The following is a 27,052-nucleotide window of genomic DNA, read 5'->3' as shown; positions in this document are numbered from 1 at the left end:
AAAGCTTGATTCAACTGAACAATTAGACATTCATCTTATCAATTAGATAGCCATCTCACCTACACACTGATTCATTAGATAACCATCTCACCTACACACTGATTCATCAGATAACCAGCTCACCTAAACACTGATTCATTAGATACCCAACTCGCCTTAACACTGATCCATTAGATACCCAACTCACCTAAACACTGATCCATTAGATAACCAACTCATCTAAACACTGATTCATTAGATAACCAACTTGCCTAAACACTGATTCATTAGATAACCATCTCGCCTTAACACTGATCCATTAGATACCCAACTCGCCTTAACACTGATCCATTAGATACCCAACTCACCTATACACTGATCCATTAGATAACCAACTCACCTAAACACTGATCCATTAGATAACCAACTCACCTAAACACTGATTCATTAGATACCCAACTCACCTAAGCACTGATCCATTAGATAACCAACTCACCTAAACACTGATCCATTAGATAACCATCTTATCTGAACATTGATACATTGGATAACCATTTTACATGAACACTGATCCATTAGATAACCAACTCACCTAAACACTGATACATTAAATAACCATCTCACCTGAGCATTGATCACCAAATCAGCTGTGCACTTATTAATCAAAACACCTGAACTAAGACTAGTCAGATAACCAACTCACCTTAACACAGATATGTCAGATAACCAACTCACCTTAACACAGATCTGTCAGATAACCAACTCACCTTAACACAGACTAGTCAGATAACCAACTCACCTTAACACAGATCTGTCAGATAACCAACTCACCTTAACACAGATCTGTCAGATAACCAACTCACCTTAACACAGACTAGTCAGATAACCAACTCACCTTAACACAAACCTGTCAGATAACCAACTCACCTGAACACAAACCTGTCAGATAACCAACTCACCTGAACACAAACCTGTCAGATAACCAACTCACCTTAACACAGACCTGTCAGATAACCAACTCACTTGAACACGGACCTGTCAGATAACCAACTCACCTTAACACAGATCTGTCAGATAACCAACTCACCTTAACACAGGTATGTCAGATAACCAACTCACCTTAACACAGATCTGTCAGATAACCAACTCACTTGAACACAGACCTGTCAGATAACCAACTCACCTGAGCACTGATCCATGCCGACCTGTTTGAATCCCTCAGGGCAGACACACAGGAATGAGCCGATGATGTTCTTACAGTCGTATTTACAGTTGTTGGCTGGGGTCACACACTCATCAACATCTGAAACAGCCATACTTCAACTCAGATACTTGTGTCAGTGCCTTTTTATAAAACATTTAAAAAGTAAAATGTAAAATGTTCCACTTATAATAGGACTTATCGTTTGTTTGTACACCTGTCCTTTCATGAAGAACTCTTCAAAGTTTGTAACTATCTCCTTCACTGAGCCTTGGTGGCCCACTCACCTTCACAATGGACCCCATCGTCAGCCACCCTGTATCCCATAGGACACACACAGCGGAAAGACCCAGGGATGTTCAAACAGCGGAAAGCACAGGCATTCATTGGGCTGTTACACTCATCCACATCTAGAAGTTGTAAAAATCATATTTTTAATTATACAGAAATTCTAAAAAGAAAAAAATATGTCTTAGATATTTAAATTAAAAATACATTTAGAATCACAGCCTGGTTTGACACAGTATGTATGACATTATATATTACAATAGTAGTTAATTCAAAACATGATTGTGCTACAGTATTGGTATCTTCTGAACATTTTGAAATTGTAAATGATATGGAAATGCTGAGGTACCTTCACATGTCTCATGGGGCCCAGGAGCAAAGCCCTGTCTACAGGAACACTGGAAGCTGCCCTCGGTGTTGGTGCAGGTACCGTTACCACACATGAACGCATCCTGACATTCGTTAGCATCTGTGGGAACAAAGCATTACCCGGTAACAAGGAACCACTTGGAATATTCTAGTTACTCAAAGATAATACGTCCATGGTATGTCCTTTCTATGAAGTGCTGTGATACTCACCGACACAATTGTGTCCTGTGTTGTCCAGAGTGTACCCAGCACGACACTCGCACCGGAATGAACCATCCGTGTTCACACAGATACCATTAACACATATACCTGGGAACTTCAAACACTCGTTCATATCTGAAAAGAAGAACATGTCTCTTTCACTTCGATTCCATGTCTGTTTATCAAACATTTTCTGTCAATGACTGTAGGAGGTTTCCAGGTACAATAGGAACAAAAGAAGTTGTTTTCTTAAACTTATTTCTTCTAAAAGTTCAACTTCAGCCTTTCATTATTCATTTTAGCCAAACTTGAGTTCTCGATTTTAATTTTGTCAATTCTAAAATCCACCAGTTTAAGGAACTTAGATTAAGGCATGATGAAATGGTTTAGCTAGTTATGATTAAGTGAAGGAAGGATTTACATTCTAGATGTTACAGATATCACCCACATTGTGTACAAAAGGTTTGATTCTGGGCCATCATTATGTTTCTCAGAAGTTTAGTCTCTGGATCCACCATTCCTGATAAACATCACTACTCACCTGTCATGAATTTCCCCGGAGTAATAACATAACCTTGACCTTGAGGACATAGGAATTTGTACCCAGCTGAAAGAAACATAGATGAAAGAAAACATTAGATACAGAATCTTACTTACAAATATGTTAGTTAATCATACTTCATATATATGTGAGGAACACAGGAGGTTCATCTCCCCCTCCGCATCCTCCTCATGTTACATAAGGTTCAATGGTAAATACTACAGATTACCTTCCCCTGTGCGAGGACAGACCTCACAGTCAGAGTACGCTCCCCATGCCTGGCCCATGGAACAGCAGCAGTCAGCCTTCGTCATATTGAGTGGCTTTGGAGCCAGACAACGACCATTGTCAAACCGAGAGAAACAGAGTCCACTTCTCACATCTGAAAAACCAATGTTTGGGAATGGTAAGACTGTTTCATAGTCCCTGGACCCTATGATTTTCCCTACCGCCCAGCCCTTACTGTGATATTGTAGCACCATAAGCAAGCCTAGACTGTCAACAGGTTCTGAATCTCCCAATGCACAGTTGCTCCTTTTCAATTTAAATTTGGTTGTTTGTTTCTATCAAAATTATATATTTTCAGAGACAAAGCATTAGTCTAGGGAACTGTTACTAGTTCTGAAATGCAAAAACTTGGTGTGAACAACAAAAAACAGATGCAAAGTAAGTACTATGTGGGGCAATCATTTGCCAACCAATAAATATTTGTTTTTTCTTCAAGTTTCAGAAGCCTGATTCTTAAAGTAGATGTCATGATTAAATCTACAACAATTGCCCTGCTGTTCATCCTACCAAAATATATGCTCCCTGAGATCTGTGGTTTCTAAGAAGATAATGCTTAAACGTTTTCAAATATTTGACTAATGTATGTTTTTTTCAAGTTCCATATCATAAAAAAAAAATAATGAACAAATTCATATTGTCCTAGATTTACATTTTTGTGGTTCTGAAATGAATATCCTCAATGATTATTTTTACAAATATCAGTTTTAGAAACCCACTAAAAGAGAAAGAGTTGAAAGTTATCATGTGAATGGATTAAAGACAGACGGATGGAGAAAAAAAGAGAGGACAATGTACCATACTATAAGCTCCCCTAGGCCCTTGGTTCCAGATACACTACTAAAATGAACATTTCCATGATAAATGATGGCTGGTTTATTTGTAAGGTTTAGGTTTCAAGCTTCATCCTACCTTGTACATATACAAAAATATCAATTCAAGTTTGAATTAATAATCAAAGGCTAGATCCAACCGGACACTATATGATTGTATTAAGTTTCACTTGTGCAATGTGATACGAAACACTTCGGGTTTAAAATTCTGTCTATGCACTAGATGACCTTACACAATCAGGTAGAACGTGTTTGTGTCCTCACCTCTGCACTTCTGTCCATCCTGGCTGAGGACAAAACCTTGAGGACAGGTACAGACGAAGCCACCAACGGTGTTGCGACAATTCCCATTGTAACAGATGTTGGGGATAGTGCGGCACTCATTCTTGTCTGGAACGGAGGGGAAAAACAATGAAGCCACCAATGGCACTATCAGATTCCCTACCATCTGTACTCACCAACACATTCACCCCACCCCCTGTACTCACCACCACATTCACCCCACCATCTGTACTCACCAACACATTCACCCCACCCCCTGTACTCACCACCACATTCACCACACCCCCTGTACTCACCACCACATTCACCACACCCCCTGTACTCACCACCACATTCACCCCACCCCCTGTACTCACCACCACATTCACCCCACCATCTGTACTCACCAACACATTCACCCCACCCCCTGTACTCACCACCACATTCACCCCACCATCTGTACTCACCACCACATTCACCCCACCCCCTGTACTCACCAACACATTCACCCCACCCCCTGTACTCACCACCACATTCACCCCACCCCCTGTACTCACCAACACATTCACCCCACCCCCTGTACTCACCACCACATTCACCCCACCCCCTGTACTCACCAACACATTCACCCCACCCCCTGTACTCACCACCACATTCACCCCACCCCCTGTACTCACCACCACATTCACCCCACCCTCTGTACTCACCAACACATTCACCCCACCCCCTGTACTCACCACCACATTCACCCCACCATCTGTACTCACCACCACATTCACCCCACCATCTGTACTCACCACCACATTCACCCCACCCCCTGTACTCACCACCACATTCACCCCACCCCCTGTACTCACCACCACATTCACCCCACCCCCTGTACTCACCAACACATTCACCCCACCCCCTGTACTCACCACCACATTCACCCCACCATCTGTACTCACCACCACATTCACCCCACCCCCTGTACTCACCACCACATTCACCCCACCATCTGTACTCACCAACACATTCACCCCACCCCCTGTACTCACCACCACATTCATCCCACCCCCTGTACTCACCACCACATTCACCCCACCATCTGTACTCACCAACACATTCACCCCACCCCCTGTACTCACCACCACATTCACCCCACCATCTGTACTCACCACCACATTCACCCCACCCCCTGTACTCACCACCACATTCACCCCACCATCTGTACTCACCAACACATTCACCCCACCCCCTGTACTCACCAACACATTCACCCCACCCCCTGTACTCACCAACACATTCACCCCCGCCCCCTGTACTCACCAACACATTCACCCCACCCCCTGTACTCACCAACACATTCACCCCACCCCCTGTACTCACCACCACATTCACCCCACCATCTGTACTCACCACCACATTCACCCCACCATCTGTACTCACCAACACATTCACCCCACCCCCTGTACTCACCACCACATTCACCCCACCCCCTGTACTCACCACCACATTCACCCCACCCCCTGTACTCACCACCACATTCACCCCACCATCTGTACTCACCAACACATTCACCCCACCCCCTGTACTCACCACCACATTCACCCCACCCCCTGTACTCACCACCACATTCACCCCACCATCTGTACTCACCACCACATTCACCCCACCCCCTGTACTCACCACCACATTCACCCCACCATCTGTACTCACCAACACATTCACCCCACCCCCTGTACTCACCACCACATTCACCCCACCCCCTGTACTCACCACCACATTCACCCCACCATCTGTACTCACCAACACATTCACCCCACCCCCTGTACTCACCAACACATTCACCCCCGCCCCCTGTACTCACCAACACATTCACCCCACCCCCTGTACTCACCACCACATTCACCCCACCCCCTGTACTCACCACCACATTCACCCCACCCCCTGTACTCACCACCACATTCACCCCACCATCTGTACTCACCACCACATTCACCCCACCCCCTGTACTCACCACCACATTCACCCCACCCCCTGTACTCACCACCACATTCACCCCACCATCTGTACTCACCAACACATTCACCCCACCCCCTGTACTCACCACCACATTCACCCCACCATCTGTACTCACCAACACATTCACCCCACCCCCTGTACTCACCAACACATTCACCCCTGTCCTGTACTCACCAACACATTCACCCCCGCCCCCTAGCTGTACTCACCAACACATTCATCCCCACTCCCTGTACTCATCAACACATTCACCCCTCCCCCTGTAATCACCAACACATTCACCCCCGTCCTGTACTCACCAACACATTCACCCCCGCCCCCCAGGTGTACTCACCAACACATTCACCCACCCCCTGTACTCATCAACACATTCACCCCACCCCCTGTACTCACCACCACATTCACCCCACCCCCTGTACTCACCACCACATTCACCCCACCATCTGTACTCACCAACACATTCACCCCACCCCCTGTACTCACCACCACATTCACCCCACCATCTGTACTCACCAACACATTCACCCCACCCCCTGTACTCACCACCACATTCACCCCACCCCCTGTACTCACCACCACATTCACCCCACCATCTGTACTCACCACCACATTCACCCCACCATCTGTACTCACCAACACATTCACCCACCCCCTGTACTCACCAACACATTCACCCACCCCCTGTACTCACCAACACATTCACCCCCGCCCCCTGTACTCACCAACACATTCACCCACCCCCTGTACTCACCAACACATTCACCCACCCCCTGTACTCACCAACACATTCACCCCCGCCCCCTAGCTGTACTCACCAACACATTCATCCCCCCTGCGGGACTTCTGGAAGCCTTCCAAACACTGACAGATGTAGGAGCCCTCAGTGTTCTGACAGGTGCCCCGCCTGCAGGTCCCACTGATCTCTGCACACTCATCAACATCTGAAGTGTACAGGCAGAGGAGCATTGATTTCTTAACTGACACATGGCAAATACATGCAGCTTGAATGATTCATGTATCATATTGTTTGTTTGTTGTTTAATGCCGCTCTCAGCAATATTTCAGCTATATGACGACAATCAGCATGTTAATCTTGATACAGTATCTTTGGCTAAAAGTTTCACCAGAACAAAACATTGCTTTCTTGAAGGCATGTGAATATTTTTCTAGAATTATTGCTTTGTAGAAGACAGATGAGAACTTAAATCTTCATTAACATAAAACAAAACGTATATGTGAATCACATTTGGTACAGTTTTTACATCTATGCAAGCAATATCTGGCCTACCTCTGCAGTTCTGTCTGTCTGATGACTCTGTGTAGCCTGTTTGACATTGACATCGGAAGCTGCCCAGTGTGTTCTGGCAGCGGCCATTTTGACAGATCCCCATCAGCATGCGACACTCATCCATATCTGGGGGGAGAAATTATGAGGTGATGTTATGTCATTAGGGTTGGTTTGAGGTAATGTTATGTAATTAGGGTTGGTTTGAGATGATGTTATCTAATTAGGGTTGGTTTGAGGTAATGTTATGTAATTAGGGTTGGTTTGAGGTAATGTTATGTAATTAGGGTTGGTTTGAGGTGATGTTATGTAATTAGGGTTGGTTTGAGGTGATGTTATGTAATTAGGGTTGGTTTGAGGTAATGTTATGTAATTAGGGTTGGTTTGAGGTGATGTTATGTAATTAGGGTTGGTTTGAGGTAATGTTATGTAATTAGGGTTGGTTTGAGGTAATGTTATGTAATTAAGGTTGGTTTGAGGTGGTGTTATGTAATTAGGGTTGGTTTGAGGTAATGTTATGTAATTAGGTTTGGTTTGAGGTAATGTTATGTAATTAGGGTTGGTTTGAGGTAATGTTATGTAATTAAGGTTGGTTTGAGGTAATGTTATGTAATTAGGGTTGGTTTGAGGTAATGTTATGTAATTAGGGTTGGTTTGAGGTAATGTTATGTAATTAGGGTTGGTTTGAGGTAATGTTATGTAATTAGGGTTGGTTTGAGGTAATGTTATCTAATTAGGGTTGGTTTGAAGTAATGTTATGTAATTCGGGTTGGTTTGAGGTAATGTTATGTAATTAGGGTTGGTTTGAAGTAATGTTATGTAATTAGGGTTGGTTTGAGGTAATATTATGTAATTAGGGTTGGTTTGAAGTAATGTTATGTAATTAGGGTTGGTTTGAGGTAATGTTATGTAATTAGGGTTGAATTGGTTTGAGGTAATGTTATGTAATTAGGGTTGGTTTGAGGTAATGGTATATAATTAGGGTTGGTTTGCAGTAACTGAATAAAAAATGAAAAGAAAGAACACACAAAATGATCTTAGCATGTTTTCAATAAAACAGCATTTCATTTATCTTACTTTTTCAAAATAAGGACAGGCTGATACTGACTGGTAAAACAAGATAATGGCCGGACCTGATGTTAAAAGTGTCAAACATATAAAAATCTGATTTCCAGTTATTTAAAACTGGATGGTACATTGTATGTTGTGAAATATTCATATATATTACCAACGCAATCTCCATTCTCTGTGAGCTGGAATCCACCATTGCAGCTGCACCTGAAGCTGCCGATTGTGTTTTGACAAGTTCCGTTCCTACAGCGGCCCGGCCAGGACTGGCACTCATCAATATCTGGAAGAAACAACATGGAGGTGAAGTTTGATACAGAAGAGAGGCAGTTGGGTTTCATGAACTACTGATGACAAAACTAACTGTTGGAATTAAGTGAATAAGACATTTCCGGATTATCATACAAGAAAACCACACATGACAATATTGATGACAGCATTTCAGTAATGCCTACTGTAATGGAAAATACCTCCAAAACTTGTTTTTGAATCTGTTTGTGCAAACCTTTTAGTTTTGCCAATGTCTGAACTAAATATATTGTAGATTTCTGACATCATCATGTATGGTTTTAATAATTTCCTCCCTTTGTCCTTTTTCTCAGTGCCCAGGGCATTTATTACACCAAATATGGTATCCTTGTGTTGTGGGTATTCGGACACATAAGAAACAGTTGTAGTTTTCTCGCTAATCACATGAACAACTGTGAAACATCTCACTCACTTATAAAAGTCACTTCTGTGTGATGCCACAGCCCTTGTTACAGCGTGAGTAATCACGATTAACATTTCTGCCCGAAAACATATGATGATCCGATGAAATATCAATATTACAGATGAATATTACCCCAATTAACAGAATATCTAACAGAATATCTAATGATGTCTGAATGTAAGCATTAGAAACAATACATGAAGTGTGTGACCAGCAGAGTTTGAAACCTGCCCGTTGTGGCCAAAACACTGTTGTTGGACCAGTAGCCCAACAGGCCAATCTTCATTGGTTAACTTCACCTGTTTTGTGGCCAGTATGCTATGCACAGGACCATATGCCACCAAGAGACAGTTGTTGTTAACAGGTGAATTGAACAGGACTTAGGGAATACATGATGTGTCAGTTGATAGAGAACTATTAACTATTTCCCACCAGATATGTGGCTGTGTATATTGTGTCTTATGAACTGCATAATGCTGACAACACATGAAAACCTTCACTTCGATGTGGCTGTGTACTTGAGGACCTACCAGAGCAGGAGTCTCTGCGTGCAGACAGTCGGAAGCCGTCGTGGCAGATGCAGCTGAAGCTGCCAGCAGTGTTGACACAGTCGCCATTGCTACACACCTCCGGATCCTCCAAACATTCATTTATGTCTGTAATAGAGAAGGGCATTTGTAAGCAAGGATTATATCCTACCTAAATATTATCCTGGGGGAATTTTTACTCAAGAGTATAGTAGAGGATAGGATTAAACAGACTGGTATGGGTTCAAATTCACTAGGGAGAATCATCCTGACAATAGAGAATTTCATTCCCGGGATAAAAAATAGGGTAGGATAATATTCACTTACACATTTTCATCTTAACACCTAATTTAAACTGTTTTGAATTTCTTTTACCTCCCCAACCTTCTTTGAACACTCTTTGGGTATTTAATGGGTTTTTTCACATAAAAAACATGTTAGATATTCAGCATATTACATGGATCCCCCTACATGTTTAAGAGAGAAAATGCAACAAGATCAGACATGAATCAAACATTATCATTATCTATCCTGCTAGGTTATGTTGTAAACATGTCCCATGAAACATCTGGTCCTGACACTGGTCCTGTACAGTAGTATTACATGAGGGGAGATGTGTGGTACATACCCTGGCAGCTCCTCCGGTCTGGCTTGAGTATGTAGCCATCGGGGCAGGAACACTCATAACTGCCCTCCATGTTCACACACACTGCATTGCCCACACATGGAGACAGAGTTCCACGACACTCATCCTCATCTGTGGAACATGGCAGTGAGTGAATGAGTCCATCGGTCAGGGAGTGAGTTCAGTTTACAGTCTTACGATTTCATGCTGTCACGTTTATTGAGAGGAAAGTGCTCCAACCAACAGATCCTGGCAGACAGCTCTGAGGTGTGACACCTTGGTTCTTGGAAACCAATGCCCTCTCTTTCACATGACTGAATGACGTGGGCTAAAGGCTATAATGTGCCAGGTTAATGTGGTGGTGCAGGTTGCAGATGTTTACCACTTGGTGAAACTCACAAGTAAAGCTATAGTGCTGACAAACCAAGGATCATTATCAGGCATATCCGAGATTTGAACCCATGGTTACTGGATCCTCGGAAGCTATGGGATACAACTCTGCACAATGAACACTTGAAAACTGATACACTTACCAGTATATATCATGATAATTAAACTCCTATATTTGATGCAATTGATAAAGCTAATTGCCTGTACATCTTTTGTCGGGGTAAACAATGTCTTACCTTCACAAACATGAGTTGTACGGTCATACTTGTAGCCAGGATAGCACTGACATCTGAAACTGCCCTCCGTGTCAATACAGCGGCCGTTCTCACACAGACTGGGGAGGATCCTACACTCGTTGATCTCTGTGACACATGACATGGTTATATAAAAAAATCACAAACTTGTATGGGAGTTTAATGAAAGAGTGACCTCATGTGAAGTAAAGATTTATCCTTACTAACTTTTTCTTACTTGACATTGTTTTATGTAAAGTGAGGTGACATTTTGAGAATGGGACCCAACCAGAATGAGTAGGGGAATGCTGTCATGGAGAATCAGGCAGGCATAAAATTTAGTCGTTTAGCCCACTTCAAGAAATATTTTGCATGCAGTATATATTTTGAAAAATGAGGGGTTAAAGAAGGATTGATCTATGTACATACACTCTTTGACTGTATCATTCTCTTGTCAATATATTTTATGTAAGATCCTAACACATGTGCAAGACATGTACACATTGCATCATTTATGGAGTTTCCATGACAACACCGTAGACTTACTGTCCATTCCTCCCATGGGGCTATCCAGACAGAGTTGTCTGTACTCTCCTGTCAACAGAAACACATCACAATGTACAACCATGTGGGGTATTGAACCTGGGTCACTTTCAGGAATAATCATGCATATGTTGGGAATCAAGCCAGGTTCTTTGGCAAGACAAGCAGACACTTAACCACTTGGCTACCCCACTGATGTTATATAACTGTTTTGTGAAGCATTACCCCCTGTATATTGCTGATGCCTTTCACTGATACTCCACATGTAAATATGTTCTTCTCAATCAAGATGATAGTTCAGCAACATATCTTTACTTTCTGATAAGATCCATGCTTCTCTAAATCAACCCACATGTATCACTATTGACATGCACATTTCTATGCAGTACCACCTACAGGTGAGCAATTGCAATACATGGTAATACATTGTACACTCTTTCAGTTCAGGTTCCAAAACATCTTAGCATTGTCAAGTTATTCATGATTAGATATGATTGCGGAAAATATTGTAAAAATTAACATTACATTTTATTATTTGTCATTTAAACATTCTGTTTTGGCCTGTTTCAGGTGCTTCAGCTGCATCAATGACTGACTATACATGGGTATGTCTTGCATATATTGAAGAGAGGTGAATTTATTCATGCTTGAATTGTATTTAAAGGTCGTTCTGAACTAGACCTGACCACCTAAAACTTCTCATTATTTGGATTTTCCTGATCAGTATTCCAAGATGCAGGAACTGAAAGGAGGTTTATTCCCTTAAAAAATATATATATAAAAAATAATAATTTACAAACAAGTTAATAAAGGAAACTTTTCAATCCAAACAGAGCATGTTTTTATGTCCAGTTGGTCCCATCTTGTGCTTGCTATTTTTGCTATTCAAATGTATACTATTCCTAGAATCAGTAATGTAGTGAAGGCTACTACTAATATCACCACTTACTTGTGTTCCTCAGGGGGCAGGGCTCGCATGGACCGTTCCAGGCAGCACCAATGGTGCAGCAGCACTGTCTCTTGGTCAGCTGTTTGGACATGGGCTTCTCACAGATTACCTGATACGGCGGGCGTGTTGTGTTCAAGTACTCCATGTAGCAGTTGCCCTTCCTCATGTCTGGAACGGATAACACAACATCTTGTCAATATTATGTAGGTAGTGTATGTATACTTCCTCATGTCTGGAACCGATAACACAACATCTTGTCAATATTATGTAGGTAGTGTATGTATACTTCCTCATGTCTGGAATATATATACACATTAATTATCATCCAAAACTGCTTTCCGCAAGAGAGTTAGCTTGGGTGAAAGCAAGCAATCCCTCCAAAGAGATATTGCTACAATAAAATTGCATCTCATGCTTTGGAGACCTAATGTGTGACATCAGTTACCATGATGTCACAATCAAAAGATATCACTAAGATCTTTGCCACTGAAGCTGGTTAGTGGAACTTTTAAACTCAGACTCTGGTTATTACTGTTTACAAGTTGAAGGAGTTGGAAGAATGATGCTGGTATTAATTAATGATGATAAATAGAATCTCACTTGAGTGTCTTTTGATATGAAATGTTTCAACACTCATTGATAAAAGTTCAACACTCCTTGGCAAGTCTCGGAGTTTTATACTTTTAGCAACTCATGTTGATATATTTGGTATCATAAGACACTGGGGTGCAATGTTTGTGGATATTATATCGGCAGTACATACATATATTATTAATACTTCATGTCTGGTGACCCATGAAGATCTGGATTATAATTGGTCTTCAGCAACCCATGCTTGCTGTAAGAGACGACTTTGCTTGTTGTCAGAGGCGACTAACGGGATAGAGTGGTCAGACTTGCTGACTTGGTTGATGCATGTCATCGTATCCCAGTTGCAGATCCAGAGGGTGGGTTCTGGAAGATTTTCCCACCTGATGTCATTTTGTATGCACATTGCCTACCATGATAACATGTTGATTTGGATACCGGTACTGAATTCGCCCCACCTGGATTGTCAGGTCCAATCTTGATTATTTACAGACCACAGTCATATACGTGGAATATTGCAGAGTGCAGCATTAAACAACATACAAACCAACAAACAAATCATGTTGTTATTCAGCCTTGGGACCAACAATGTTTACAGGTCTTTACAGTGTTGTCACTACCCCTAGTGTACAGTATACTGTATACATACACCCTGTGAACTCAAAAGAACCTACTTATCCTATGGCAGATGACCAGTTGGTTGAAACATGAATACTAACATATGTAAGCAAAGATTATATGCTACCTAAATATTATCCCGGGGGAAGTTTTATTCTAGAGTATAGTATCCTACCTAGGTGCCACACTGGTATGGGTTCAAATTCACTAGGGAGAATCATCCTGACACTAGAGAATTTCATCCCCGGGATAAAATAGGGTAGGATAATATTCACTCTTAAACATACACCTGAAACACGAGTGTGAAAATGTGTGGTGTCACCCTGGGCACCCAGCAGGGAATGGGTTCCCGATATGTGAGGTGGATGTAAAAACCTTCTGGCATGCCTAGGCAGCATGGGTTGTATACTCCCCGGGCATTTGAGAATGATAACTGGAATGCACTGGTCGGGGAACAAATAAAAAACGCATTTGAGCAGATACTAGTACCTGGATAGCTGCAGCATATAAATGAATGATAATGATAATGATAATGATAATGATAATGATAATGATGGACTGAGGTGAGTCTCTCTATGCGGAGAAAGTATTTCAATTCTTACCGAGACAGTCACGGCCCCCATCCATGGGTTCGTATCCTGCAGGACAGATGCATGTGTAGTTGCCCGGGGTGTTGACACACTCACCCCTGCCACACTTCCTCTGCCCAGTCCGACACTCATCAACATCTGCAGCATAGCAGTATAGATATATAAGTAAACAAGCATTCCCCACACTTGAAAATCAAACCTACAGTGATATGCATGGTTTACTGCAGTACAAGTGGCAACAGCTGAAAGCTAAATTTGAACAGCGTCTGTACTGATTTCTGTGGTAACAGTACCAGGTGGGGCAGTGGGGTAGGCTAGTTGTTAAAGCATTCACTCGTCCAGAGTTCGATTCCCCACATGGGTACAATATGTGAAGCCCATTTCTGGTGTCCCTCAACGTGATATTGCTTGAGTATTGCTAAAAGCTGCATAAAACTATACTCACTCACTTAGTACCATGTTGTGTTACAACAGTAGCATCTGTTATGATAACAGTAGCATGTTGTGTTACAACAGTAGCATCTGTTATGATAACAGTAGCATGTTCTGTTGTAGCAGAAGCATATTCTGTATCAACTGTAGTGTGCTCTTCACTGTCTATTTCTTCATATATACATCAATGACAAACACAATTTGAAGTACATCAGCATTCACAGCTTTTTGTGTGTGGATAATGCACCATGCATTGACAAGTAACTCTTGTTAACAATTTCAAAAATATTTTTTAAGAATGTCAGGCAAGAAATATTGTATTAATTGCTTTACAGATTTTTGTGTGAAAAATGTTGGTAGGTGGGATAAAAATTAAATAAATATGACTTTTAAAAGTTGTTTCTTTTAGTCTTCAAAATCTTATTTGAATATGTTGCTATGAGACTATTTCGTTTTTCATTAGTCTTGCAGCATACCGGTTAGTAACATATCTGGAATTTGAGTAACAAAGAGAAGACAATGGACAACTGATCGTACCCACACATCGGTGCCTGGTGCTGTCCAGTTCTAAGCCCTCCGGACACACACACACATAGCTGCCAAATGTGTTCTGACATCGGCCTCCCTTGCAGACATCGTCCACTTCAGCACACTCGTCAATATCTGCATCATCAACAACCACAGTATACAAATAAACAGAAACACCTGCTCACATGTTCTAAGAATCAGTGGTCAATTTTCAATGGACACTTCATATCATTATTAATACATGATTGGAAATCAATTCAGAAAAAATAGCAATTTATATATTTATATTTTTAAATTCTGCACTCATAATTAATGTGTATCTCATTCTCAGTGAGGCCAGTTTTTGATGATGGAACAACAGATAAGGACTGCGATGTCACGAGCCAAGCACATACCTTCTACCACCAGTGTGATGGTGTTAGGCCTGAACCCTGGCCCCCCGGGACACAGAGCGTTGTATTCACCTGCAACACACACAGGGTGCACTGTCAACGAACATGTCTGGAGGCATGCAGTACTTTCTGCTATGTGCGTCTGGTGCACACTTGCATGCATTTAAACATTTGTCTTGTTTGTTTTGTGGGATATCCTTCCCATGTGCTTCCGGCTCTGGATCAATATACGGATGTCAAAATACGGAGATCAAACTCTGCTGGTGATAATAGTAATCGCTTTTAATTTTTTGTGAGAGGGAATTCTTCAGATTGAGAAAACATGTATAAATTGAAGTGTTGTTTATTTGATTAAAATGATATAATTGTTAATTATTCAGTCAATAGCCAGTAGATGAAACATCAAGGAATTATACAAGTGAAATTTAAAAAATAAGTAGGAAATTCAAAACACCCATACCAGTACAATAAAAAGTTTATGATATATGATATCCAGACAACTTACTTGTTCCGTTCCTTGGGCAAATCTCACACAGCCCAGGGACATCCCCCCAGCCTTTCCCCACAGTACAGCAGCAGGTGGCTCGGGATATATCCACAGCGATCGAATCTGTGCACACCACCATGCGACCTCCACGGGAAAACTGGGGGACATCCATATAGCAGGAGCCCAGTCTCTTGTCTGGAGATACAAGGACATAGTGCAATACTTGTATGGAGATACAAGGACATAGTGCAATACTTGTCTGGAGATACAAGGACATGGTGCAATACTTGTCTGGAGATACAAGGACATAGTGCAATACTTGTCTGGAGATACAAGGACATGGTGCAATACTTGTCTGGAGATACAAGGGCATAGTGCAATACTTGTCTGGAGATACAAGGACATAGTGCAATTCTTGTCTGGAGATACAAGGACATAGTGCAATACTTGTCTGAAGATACAAGGGCATAGTGCAATACTTGTCTGGAGATACAAGGACATAGTGCAATACTTGTCTGGAAATACAAGGACATAGTGCAATACTTGTCTGGAGATACAAGGGCATAGTGCAATACTTGTCTGGAGATACAAGGACATAGTGCAATACTTGTCTGAAGATACAAGGGCATAGTGCAATACTTGTCTGGAGATACAAGGACATAGTGCAATACTTGTCTGAAGATACAAGGACATAGTGCAAAAGTCCAAACAAAATCTGTTTCAAGTAACAATGTTTTCAAGCACACAATGTTATTCAGAATATGTTTCATTTTTGCAGAATTTAATTCTGATTAATCCATAATCCCTGCGTAGATATTTTGTGAACAAGTCTGGAACTAGATAGAAACCCCAAGTACAGCAGAGATCCTCACCCACACATCCTGTGCCCGTGGGGTTGAGTTCGTAATCTGGGGGGCACTGACACAGGTACCCTCCCTGGGTGTTGACACAGGTGCCGTACTGACAGTTGTCTATGTTCTGACACTCATCAATGTCTGAAATGTGCAACACAAGTAGTGGTATCAGATCTTAATCGCATGAAAACACCGAAATGTATCAAAAGCTATCAAATTTAATGTTATCAAAGTAAACGAGAACTGATGCAGACATACCTGTACAGTTTCCTCCTGAGTTATCAAGCTGATAACCTTGGTTACAGACACATCGGAACATTCCAAACACATTTTCACAGCGGCCATTGACACATAAGTTGTGGAACATGTCACATTCATTGATATCTGGAACACAGACGCCATGACTACTGCAGTATGGACATTTGCTTTTGCACAGAAAATATGAAGTTCTTATAATTTTCTGACACTAGTGATTCCCTCTGACAAACAGTTTTGGAAAATTATTATTTCATGGGTGTGGGTAATACCTTTTCATCTCTGAGGGTGAGTTGTGAAGAAAGATGAATCACATCAAATCTTATCAGAACAGATTGAATCTGACTTACCGACGCAGGCCCGTTCATCCTCAGTGGGGGCAAATCCCATGTCACATTCACACCGGAATCCTCCTGGATAGTTGTAGCACTGACCGTTCTCACACAGCGTCACATCCAAGCTGCACTCATCAGCATCTAAAGGATGGAATATGCCACTTATGATGGGTACACTTTAAACTCCCTGAACTTCCAAACTTCATTACGCCTTGGGCCCCCACAATGGAATGTTCAGCACACCCAAACTCCCCTACTTTGTTACACCCCAAACTCCTTTACATTAGTACATCCCTAACTCCCCTACTTTGTTACACCCCAAACTCCCCTACTTTGTTACACCCCAAACTCCCCTACTTTGTTACACCCCAAACTCTTTTACATTAGTACACCCCAAACTCCCCTACTTTGTTACACCCCAAACTCCCCTACTTTGTTACACCCCAAACTCCTTTACATTAGTACACCCCTAACTCCCCTACTTTGTTACACCCCAAACTCCTTTACATTAGTACACCCCAAACTCCCCTACTTTGTTACACCCCAAACTCCCCTACTTTGTTACACCCCAAACTCCTTTACATTAGTACACCCCAAACTCCCCTTCTTTGTTACACCCCAAACTGCTTTACATTAGTACATCCCTAACTCCCCTACTTTGTTACACCCCAAACTCCCCACTTTTTTACATCCCAAACTCATGTACTTTGTTACACCCCAAACTCCCGTACTTTGTTACACCCCAAACTCCCCTACTTTGTTACACCCCAAACTGCTTTACATTAGTACACCCCAAACTCCCATACTTTGCTACACCCCAAACTCCTTTACATTAGTACTTCCCTAACTCCCCTACTTTGTTACACCCCAAACTCCTTTACATTAGTACACCCCAAACTCCCCTACTTTGTTACACCCCAAACTCCCCTACTTTGTTACACCCCAAACTCCTTTACATTAGTACACCCCAAACTCCCCTTCTTTGTTACACCCCAAACTGCTTTACATTAGTACATCCCTAACTCCCCTACTTTGTTACACCCCAAACTCCCCACTTTTTTACATCCCAAACTCATGTACTTTGTTACACCCCAAACTCCCGTACTTTGTTACACCCCAAACTCCTTTACATTAGTACACCCCAAACTCCTCTACTTTGTTACACCCAAAACTTCTTTACATTAGTACATCCCTAACTCCCCTACTTTGTTACACCCCAAACTCCTCTACTTTGTTACACCCCAAACTCCTTTACATTAGTACACCCCTAACTCCCCTACTTTGTTACACTATAAACTCCCCTACTTTAGTACACCCCAAACTCCTCTACTTTGTTACACCCCAAACTCCCCTACTTTGTTACACCCCAAACTCCCCTACTTTAGTACACCCTGAACTCCCCTACTTTAGTACACCTTGAACTCCCCTACTTTAGTAAACCCTGAACTCCCCTACTTGAACTCCCCTACTTTAGTAAACCCTGAACTCCCCTACTTTAGTACACCCTGAACTCCCCTACTTTAGTACACCCTGAACTCCCCTACTTTAGTACACCCCAAACTCCCCTACTTTAGTACACCCCAAACTCCCCTACTTTAGTACACCCTGAACTCCCCTACTTTAGTACACCCTGAACTCCTTTACTTAAGTACACCCCAAACTCCCCTACTTTAGTACACCCCAAACTCCCCTACTTTAGTACACCCCAAACTCCCCTACTTTAGTACACCCCAAACTCCCCTACTTTAGTAAACCCTGAACTCCCCTACTTTAGTATACCCCAAATTCCCCTACCTTAGTACACCCTGAACTCCCCTACTTTAGTACACCCTGAACTCCCCTACTTTAGTAAACCCTGAACTCCCCTACTTTAGTACACCCTGAACTCCCCTACTTTAGTACACCCCAAACTCCCCTACTTTAGTACACCTTGAACTCCCCTACTTTAGTACACCCTGAACTCCTCTACTTTAGTACACCCCAAACTCCTCTACTTTAGTACACCCTGAACTCCTCTACTTTAGTACACCCTGAACTCCTCTACTTTAGTACACCCCAAACTCCTCTACTTTAGTACACCCTGAACTCCCCTACTTTAGTACACCCTGAACTCCCCTACTTTAGTACACCCCAAACTCCTCTACTTTAGTATACCCCAAACTCCCCTACTTTAGTACACCCCAAACGCCTCTACTTTAGTACACCCCAAACTCCCCTACTTTAGTACACCCCAAACTCCTCTACTTTAGTATACCCCAAACTCCCCTACTTTAGTACACCCTGAACTCCCCTACTTTAGTACACCCTGAACTCCCCTACTTTAGTAAACCCTGAACTCCCCTACTTTAGTACACCCTGAACTCCCCTACTTTAGTACACCCCAAACTCCCCTATTTTAGTACACCCCAAACTCCCCTACTTTAGTACACCCTGAACTCCTCTACTTTAGTACACCCCAAACTCCTCTACTTTAGTACACCCTGAACTCCCCTACTTTAGTACACCCCAAACTCCCCTACTTTAGTACACCTTGAACTCCCCTACTTTAGTACACCCTGAACTCCTCTACTTTAGTACACCCCAAACTCCTCTACTTTAGTACACCCCAAACTCCCCTACTTTAGTACACCCCAAACTCCTCTACTTTAGTACACCCTGAACTCCTCTACTTTAGTACACCCCAAACTCCTCTACTTTAGTACACCCTGAACTCCCCTACTTTAGTACACCCCAAACTCCTCTACTTTAGTACACCCCAAACTCCCCTACTTTAGTACACCCTGAACTCCTCTACTTTAGTACACCCCAAACTCCTCTACTTTAGTACTCCCTGAACTCCCCTACTTTAGTACGTGTACATTCACAACATTTAGTACACTTGATTGTCTCCCTTGACAAATAATGACGTCTACTGACCGATGCACTGGAAGCCATCACCAGAAAAGCCTTCGTCACAGACACAGCGGAAACTGCCCGGCATATTGATGCAGGCAGCATCACGGTCACATCCACCGTTGGCACGGATACACTCATTAGCATCTGTTGTGAACACATATTATTGACATGAACTTGTTAAAAGGGACATTCTTATTATTGCTATTGCTACTGTTGAAAAGTTGATGATTAACAATATTTCGATAACTTGATGTATACCCCTACAATTTAACAGTTTATTCTCAAATCCGTATTTACAAATCATTAATCAGCTATTTGAAGAGTTGGCTAGATGAAAGTCTCTGTTAAAGCCATGAATCAATCTGCATGAATCATATGTATTGTCAACTAAAGCATACTTATCTTCATTATCTCATCAATTCCTGGGCAATTTATACATAATCTTAATGAAAGATACAATACAAAGTTATTTGAGTACAGAAAACCACAAGTTTGACTTCAATTCCACTAAAATGTATGCTACTTTTCCATGCTCTGCTTTATACAGCCTGGCTGAGTGGAAGCATACCTAGGGCAGGCATAGAAACCTGGAATGTCACATTTTCTTTTCTAGAGAAGGTATCATTGATGGTGTATGTATACCTCTACATGTGAATCCGTCCCCCGTGAAGCCTGGCTTGCAGTCACACTTGAAGGAGCCTCTGGTGTTGATACAGACAGCGTTGCTGTCACACACGTTACCCTCTAGACACTCGTCATCATCTGAACAACACCACCAAAATCACAACATAAATATTGGATCAGTGGCCAGAATCACAATGGCAAAATGGAAGTTCAGTTTATCCTTTTCAGCCCTGGTGACCAGTGTCTCAGACTATACCACAATATACGTTGTCACTCAGGACAGTAGGACAGTACCTGTACAGCCCTGGTGACCAGTGTATCAGACTATACCACAATATACGTTGTCACTCAGGACAGTAGGACAGTACCTGTACAGCCCTGTATGCCAGTGTCTCAGGCTATACCACAATATACGTTGTCACTCAGGACAGCAGGACAGTACCTGTACAGCCCTGGTGGCCAGTGTATCAGTCTATACCACAATATACATTGTCACTCAGGACAGTGGGACAGTACCTGTACAGCCCTGGTGGCCAGTTTATCAGACTATACCACAATATACGTTGTCACTCAGGACAGCAGGACAGTACCTGTACATCCTGGGTTGCCAGTCTCCCGCTTGACGGAGAAACCAGTGTCACACTTGCAGGAGAAGGAGCCTTGTGTGTTCTGACAGACTCCCGTCATACACAGGTTCTTGTTCAGCAGACACTCATCCACATCTAGAACACAAGAGCACATGCTGGAGAAACTCCATCACAGGAGAAATGTTATTGAAAGGAAAATGAAACCATTTAAACAGTTTATATCAATATATATGTCCTGGGTTAACCTACAACAAAGTTTAATAGAGAATTACAAGAAGTTTACTTTGACAGCCCCTTTAAGCCCTTTACGAAAATTGTGCAAAATTAGGAGCTCAGTTAAGACAAAGGTTCTTAATACACATCAAAACATATCCCTCTTGACAAAGACAGATATCCAGACATATTCACAGAGACAAAGACACATACCCAGACACAAAGACACATACCCAGATACAAAGATATATCCCAGACACAAAGACACATACCAAGACACAAAGACACATGCCCAGATACAAAGATACATCCCAGACACAAAAACACATACCCAGACACATACCCAGACACAGAGACACATACCCAGACACAAAGACACATACCTAGACACAAAGACACATACCCAGACACAAAGACACATACCTAGACACAAAGACACATACCCAGACACAAAGACACATACCTAGACACAAAGACACATACCCAGACACAAAGACACATACCTAGACACAATGACACATACCTAGACACAAAGACACATACCCAGACACAAAGACACATAACCAGACAAAAACACATACCAAGACACAAAGACACATACCCAGACACAATGACACATACCTAGACACAAAGGCACATACCCAGACACAAAGACATATACCTAGACACAAACACACATACCCAGACACTAAGACACATACCCAGACACAAAGACACATACCCAGACACAAAGACGCATACCCAGACACTAAGACACATACCCAGACACAAAGACACATAACCAGACAAAAACACATACCCAGACACTAAGACACATACCCAGATACAAAGACACATACCCAGACACTAAGACACATACCCAGACACTAAGACACATACCCAGACACAATGACACATACCTAGACACAATGACACATACCCAGACACAAAGACATATACCTAGACACAAACACACATACCCAGACACTAAGACACATACCCAGACACAAAGGCACATACCCAGACACAAAGACACATACCCAGACACTAAGACACATACCCAGACACAAAGACACATAACCAGACAAAAACACATACCCAGACACTAAGACACATACCCAGATACAAAGACACATACCCAGACACTAAGACACATACCCAGACACTAAGACACATACCCAGACACAAAGACACATACCCAGGCACAAAGACACATACCCAGACAAAAACACATACCCAGACACTAAGACACATTACCAGACAAAAACACATACCCAGACACAAAGACACATACCCAGACACTAAGACACATAACCAGACAAAAACACATACCCAGACACTAAGACACATACCCAGACACAAAGACACATACCCAGACACTCAGACACATACCCAGACACAAAGACACATACCCAGACACAAAGACACATACCCAGACACTAAGACATATACCCAGACACAAAGACACATACCAAGACACAATGACACATACCTAGACACTAAGACACATACCCAGACACAATGACACATACCTAGACACAATGACACATACCCAGACACAAAGACACATACCTAGACACAAAGACACATACCCAGACACAAAGACACATACCCAGACACAAAGACACATACCCAGACACAAAGACACATACCCAGACACTAAGACACATACCCAGACACAAAGACACATAACCAGACAAAGACACATACCCAGACACTAAGACACATAACCAGACAAAAACACATACCCAGACACAAAGACACATACCCAGACACAATGACACATACCCAGACACAAAGACACATACCCAGACACAAAGACACATACCCAGACACAATGACACATACCCAGACTCAAAGACACATACCCAGACACTAAGACACATAACCAGACACAAAGACACATACACAGACACAAAGACACATACCCAGACACAATGACATATACCTAGACACAAAGACACATACCAAGACACAAACACATACCCAGACACAAAGACACATACCCAGACACAAAGACACATACCCAGACACTAAGACACATACCCAGACACAATGACACATACCCAGACACAAAGACACATACCAAGACACAAAGACACATACCTAAACACAATGACACATACTTAAACACAAAGACACATACCCAGACACAAAGACACATACCCAGACACAATGACACATACCCAGAAACAAAGACACATACTCAGACACAAAGGCACATACCCAGACACAGAGACACATACCCAGACACAATGACACATACCCATACACAAAGACACATACCCAGACACAAAGACACATACCCAGACACAATGACTCATACCTAGACACAAAGGCACATACCCAGACACATAGGCACATACCCAGACACAAAGACACATACCTAGACACAAAGACACATACCCAGACACAAAGGCACATACCCAGACACAAAGACACATACCCAGACACAATGACACATACCTAGACACAAAGGCACATACCTAGACACAGAGACACATACCCAGACACAAAGACACATACCTAGACACAAAGACACATACCCAGACACAAAGACACATACCTAGACACAAAGACACATACCCAGACACAAAGACACATACCCAGACACAAAGACACATACCCAGACACAAAGACACATACCCAGACACAAAAGCACATACCCAGACACAAAGACACATACCTAGACACAATGACACATACCTAGACACAAAGGCACATACCAAGACACAAAGAAACATACCCAGACACAAAGACACATACCCAGACACAAAGACACATACCCAGTCACAAAGACACATACCCAGACACAAAGACACATACCCAGACACAAAGACACATACCCATACACAAAGGCACATACCCAGACACAAAGACACATACCTAGACACTGCTTCTGATCCCTAGACGAGGAGAGTCCACCTGTGCAAGTACATCTGTAGGAGCCAGGCTGGTTGATACACCGACCTCCTTGACAGATGTCGGGTGTTTCTTTACACTCATCAACATCTAGAACATTCCCAGTAAACAACATTGTCAGTAAAACATTTCATTTAATTAATTTTGACTACACCTGATTGAGTTTGATGATGTTTTCCAAAGAGATAAAATATCAGTTCTACTAACTCTTGAGCCAATCAATTTATTTACAAATTCCAATATCGAAATCAAACAAAAGGAGCATACAACATCAAATTAAACTGGGTTAACAATGATCAACTTAGAAAGATTCTGATGAAGATGTAAAGTCCCCTAGTTATAATCAATATATTGACTCAATGTTTCAGTTTGCAAGATGGAATTTTCTCAATGTTGATTTCATGTTTTTCAATAAGACTGAACAAAGAGGAATCTATTTTGTGAAGTTGCACTGGTTTTAATAAATATAACGTTTATAAAATTAGATAACACCATCATTGACTGATAACTCCATGGCACAGTATCATTCCTAGTGTACCTATGCAGGTTTTGCCATCTATCATGAGGAGGTAGCCACTTTCACAGCCGCAAGAGAAGCTTCCAGGAGTGTTGACGCATCGACCCATGCATCCTCCATTACGCACACGGCATTCATCAATGTCTGAAAGAATGCAAAAAGCATAATCATATCTCCATGTCAGAAAGATGAGATCTGATTGGTTCCGATGATCTTGATTAAATACTATGTATCCCACCTGGGACGAAATTAAATTTCTGAGCGGGAGAATAAATCCCACAATTCTGCTTCGTAGCAAAAAGTGTGCGGGTCAGTGAAAGTCACGTGACATTGCACAAGTTAACCTCAGCTCAATCATGCAGCTATTTTCTATTAATTTTGAATTTGTTTTAAAGCTTTCACAATGACATATTGAAACATGTCGGCAAGATATATTTGTTGTAGCAGTATCGTGATGAGTACATGTGGTTTTATGTGGCCCTCATTAGGTTTTATACAAATCGACTACGGCTATTGGTGTAAAACAACAATGGGAGCATAAAACCACATGAGCCGCTCATGGTATAAAACCTACCTCAGAATGTATAAAACCGCATGTACCCCTCATGATACTGCTTCAACTTCTATTGAGGTTAAGATTTTGGGGTCATATCACTGGCCACATCCTAACTTGCGAAAATAGTATTTTATACTGCAACTCTAATGTCAGCCAGTTTACTCTTCCACTCATTGATATCGCTGTGAAGAGCTGCATAATTATTGATACGTCATAAAATAATTATCACTCACTCATTGATAAATATGTTTATGGTAAAAACTGAGTGGTCAACACTTATTATCTGGGTACCCATGCCATTTCTGCCTGCCCCCAAAAGTTGTGATCCGTAACTGCATGACCCTCCTCAACTGTGTGTCATTTTTGCAGTGGACCCTCTCCAAATTTTTATTCATCATCTCACGGCACTCCACAAGGATATCAATTGCCCTAATAGTTCCTTATAAAACAATGCTCAAAACATTATTAATAAATAATTATCCTCTCCAGTGTTTTTTGTGATCATCATTGTGGCAATCACAGATAATTGCAGCCAGACCTGTGGGACAGTTACTGACCAGCACATGTAGTCTTCTGGTCATTGGTCTTGTAGCCTTCAGAGCAGATGCACTGGTAGCCCCCCATGTAGTTTTCACAGTGGCCATTGGAACAGATGGAGCTTACTGACCCACACTCATCCACATCTGAAACAAGATGACACATATATGTGTTGTACAAAGAGAGTGGCTTGTAGGTGTAAGAAAATGATGATAATATTTCTAATTAAAATTACCATGACCTTTACATGTTGAATCATCAGGTTCTAACTAGCATCAGTACTGACCTTTACAAGTTGAGTCATCAGGTCCTAACTAGCATCAGTACTGACTTTTACAAGTTGAGTCATCAGGTCCTATCTAGCATCAGTACTGACTTTTACAAGTTGAGTCATCAGGTCCTATCTAGCATCAGTACTGACCATTACAAGTTGAACCATCAGGTCCTATCTAGCATCAGTACTGACCTTTACAAGTTGAATCATCAGGTCCTATCTAGCATCAGTACTGACCTTTACAAGTTGAGCCATCAGGTCCAACTTCATGGCCATCTGGACAATCACACTCGTAGCTTCCATCGACGTTGCGACAAGACCCTCCCAGACACAAGCCTGTATTCTCCTCACACTCATTGATGTCTGGACAGATCAAAGGTGAAACATAACATGACAGAAACATAATCTTATATTCATGATCTGCTTATTCAAGTGTGATTCTGGCTTGTGTATTGTCTTACAAAAACTGGAAATTTTGCACAACATGATCACAGACATACTTTCTATTGACTAAAGGGAATACATGTGTTGGAATTTCAAGTATGATTGAAGATGTTGAACTGGTACAGATATAG

At 42.0% G+C, this 27,052-nt stretch overlaps 1 protein-coding gene across 1 annotated transcript in view; it reads right to left on the bottom strand.

Annotated features, from left to right (window-relative positions):
- The window catches only part of LOC139477313 (fibrillin-2-like), a 98,695-nt gene that overhangs the window by 10,476 nt on the left and 61,167 nt on the right, over nucleotides 1–27,052 (bottom strand). The window contains exons 26-54 of the mRNA XM_071259869.1: nucleotides 26,715–26,840; nucleotides 26,224–26,349; nucleotides 25,132–25,254; nucleotides 24,558–24,683; nucleotides 21,483–21,614; nucleotides 20,911–21,030; nucleotides 20,290–20,412; nucleotides 17,389–17,514; nucleotides 17,042–17,167; nucleotides 16,802–16,924; nucleotides 15,948–16,124; nucleotides 15,446–15,514; nucleotides 15,060–15,185; nucleotides 14,103–14,228; nucleotides 12,295–12,462; nucleotides 11,349–11,396; nucleotides 10,806–10,931; nucleotides 10,183–10,311; nucleotides 9,558–9,683; nucleotides 8,476–8,598; nucleotides 7,251–7,376; nucleotides 6,778–6,903; nucleotides 3,962–4,087; nucleotides 2,809–2,961; nucleotides 2,580–2,645; nucleotides 2,048–2,173; nucleotides 1,818–1,937; nucleotides 1,468–1,590; nucleotides 1,163–1,282 (exon numbers count right to left, since the gene is read on the bottom strand). Coding sequence (XP_071115970.1) covers nucleotides 1,163–1,282; nucleotides 1,468–1,590; nucleotides 1,818–1,937; nucleotides 2,048–2,173; nucleotides 2,580–2,645; nucleotides 2,809–2,961; nucleotides 3,962–4,087; nucleotides 6,778–6,903; nucleotides 7,251–7,376; nucleotides 8,476–8,598; nucleotides 9,558–9,683; nucleotides 10,183–10,311; nucleotides 10,806–10,931; nucleotides 11,349–11,396; nucleotides 12,295–12,462; nucleotides 14,103–14,228; nucleotides 15,060–15,185; nucleotides 15,446–15,514; nucleotides 15,948–16,124; nucleotides 16,802–16,924; nucleotides 17,042–17,167; nucleotides 17,389–17,514; nucleotides 20,290–20,412; nucleotides 20,911–21,030; nucleotides 21,483–21,614; nucleotides 24,558–24,683; nucleotides 25,132–25,254; nucleotides 26,224–26,349; nucleotides 26,715–26,840 — 3,555 coding nt within the window. The remainder of the gene's footprint in view (nucleotides 1–1,162; nucleotides 1,283–1,467; nucleotides 1,591–1,817; nucleotides 1,938–2,047; nucleotides 2,174–2,579; nucleotides 2,646–2,808; nucleotides 2,962–3,961; nucleotides 4,088–6,777; nucleotides 6,904–7,250; nucleotides 7,377–8,475; nucleotides 8,599–9,557; nucleotides 9,684–10,182; nucleotides 10,312–10,805; nucleotides 10,932–11,348; nucleotides 11,397–12,294; nucleotides 12,463–14,102; nucleotides 14,229–15,059; nucleotides 15,186–15,445; nucleotides 15,515–15,947; nucleotides 16,125–16,801; nucleotides 16,925–17,041; nucleotides 17,168–17,388; nucleotides 17,515–20,289; nucleotides 20,413–20,910; nucleotides 21,031–21,482; nucleotides 21,615–24,557; nucleotides 24,684–25,131; nucleotides 25,255–26,223; nucleotides 26,350–26,714; nucleotides 26,841–27,052) is intronic.

This window comes from Haliotis cracherodii, unplaced genomic scaffold, assembly GCF_022045235.1.
Source record: "Haliotis cracherodii isolate W230 unplaced genomic scaffold, xgHalCrac1.p SCAF_1, whole genome shotgun sequence".
NCBI lineage: Eukaryota > Metazoa > Mollusca > Gastropoda > Lepetellida > Haliotidae > Haliotis > Haliotis cracherodii.
The sequence above is the reverse complement of the archived record's forward strand: the minus strand, read 5'-3'. Positions and strand labels throughout refer to the sequence as shown.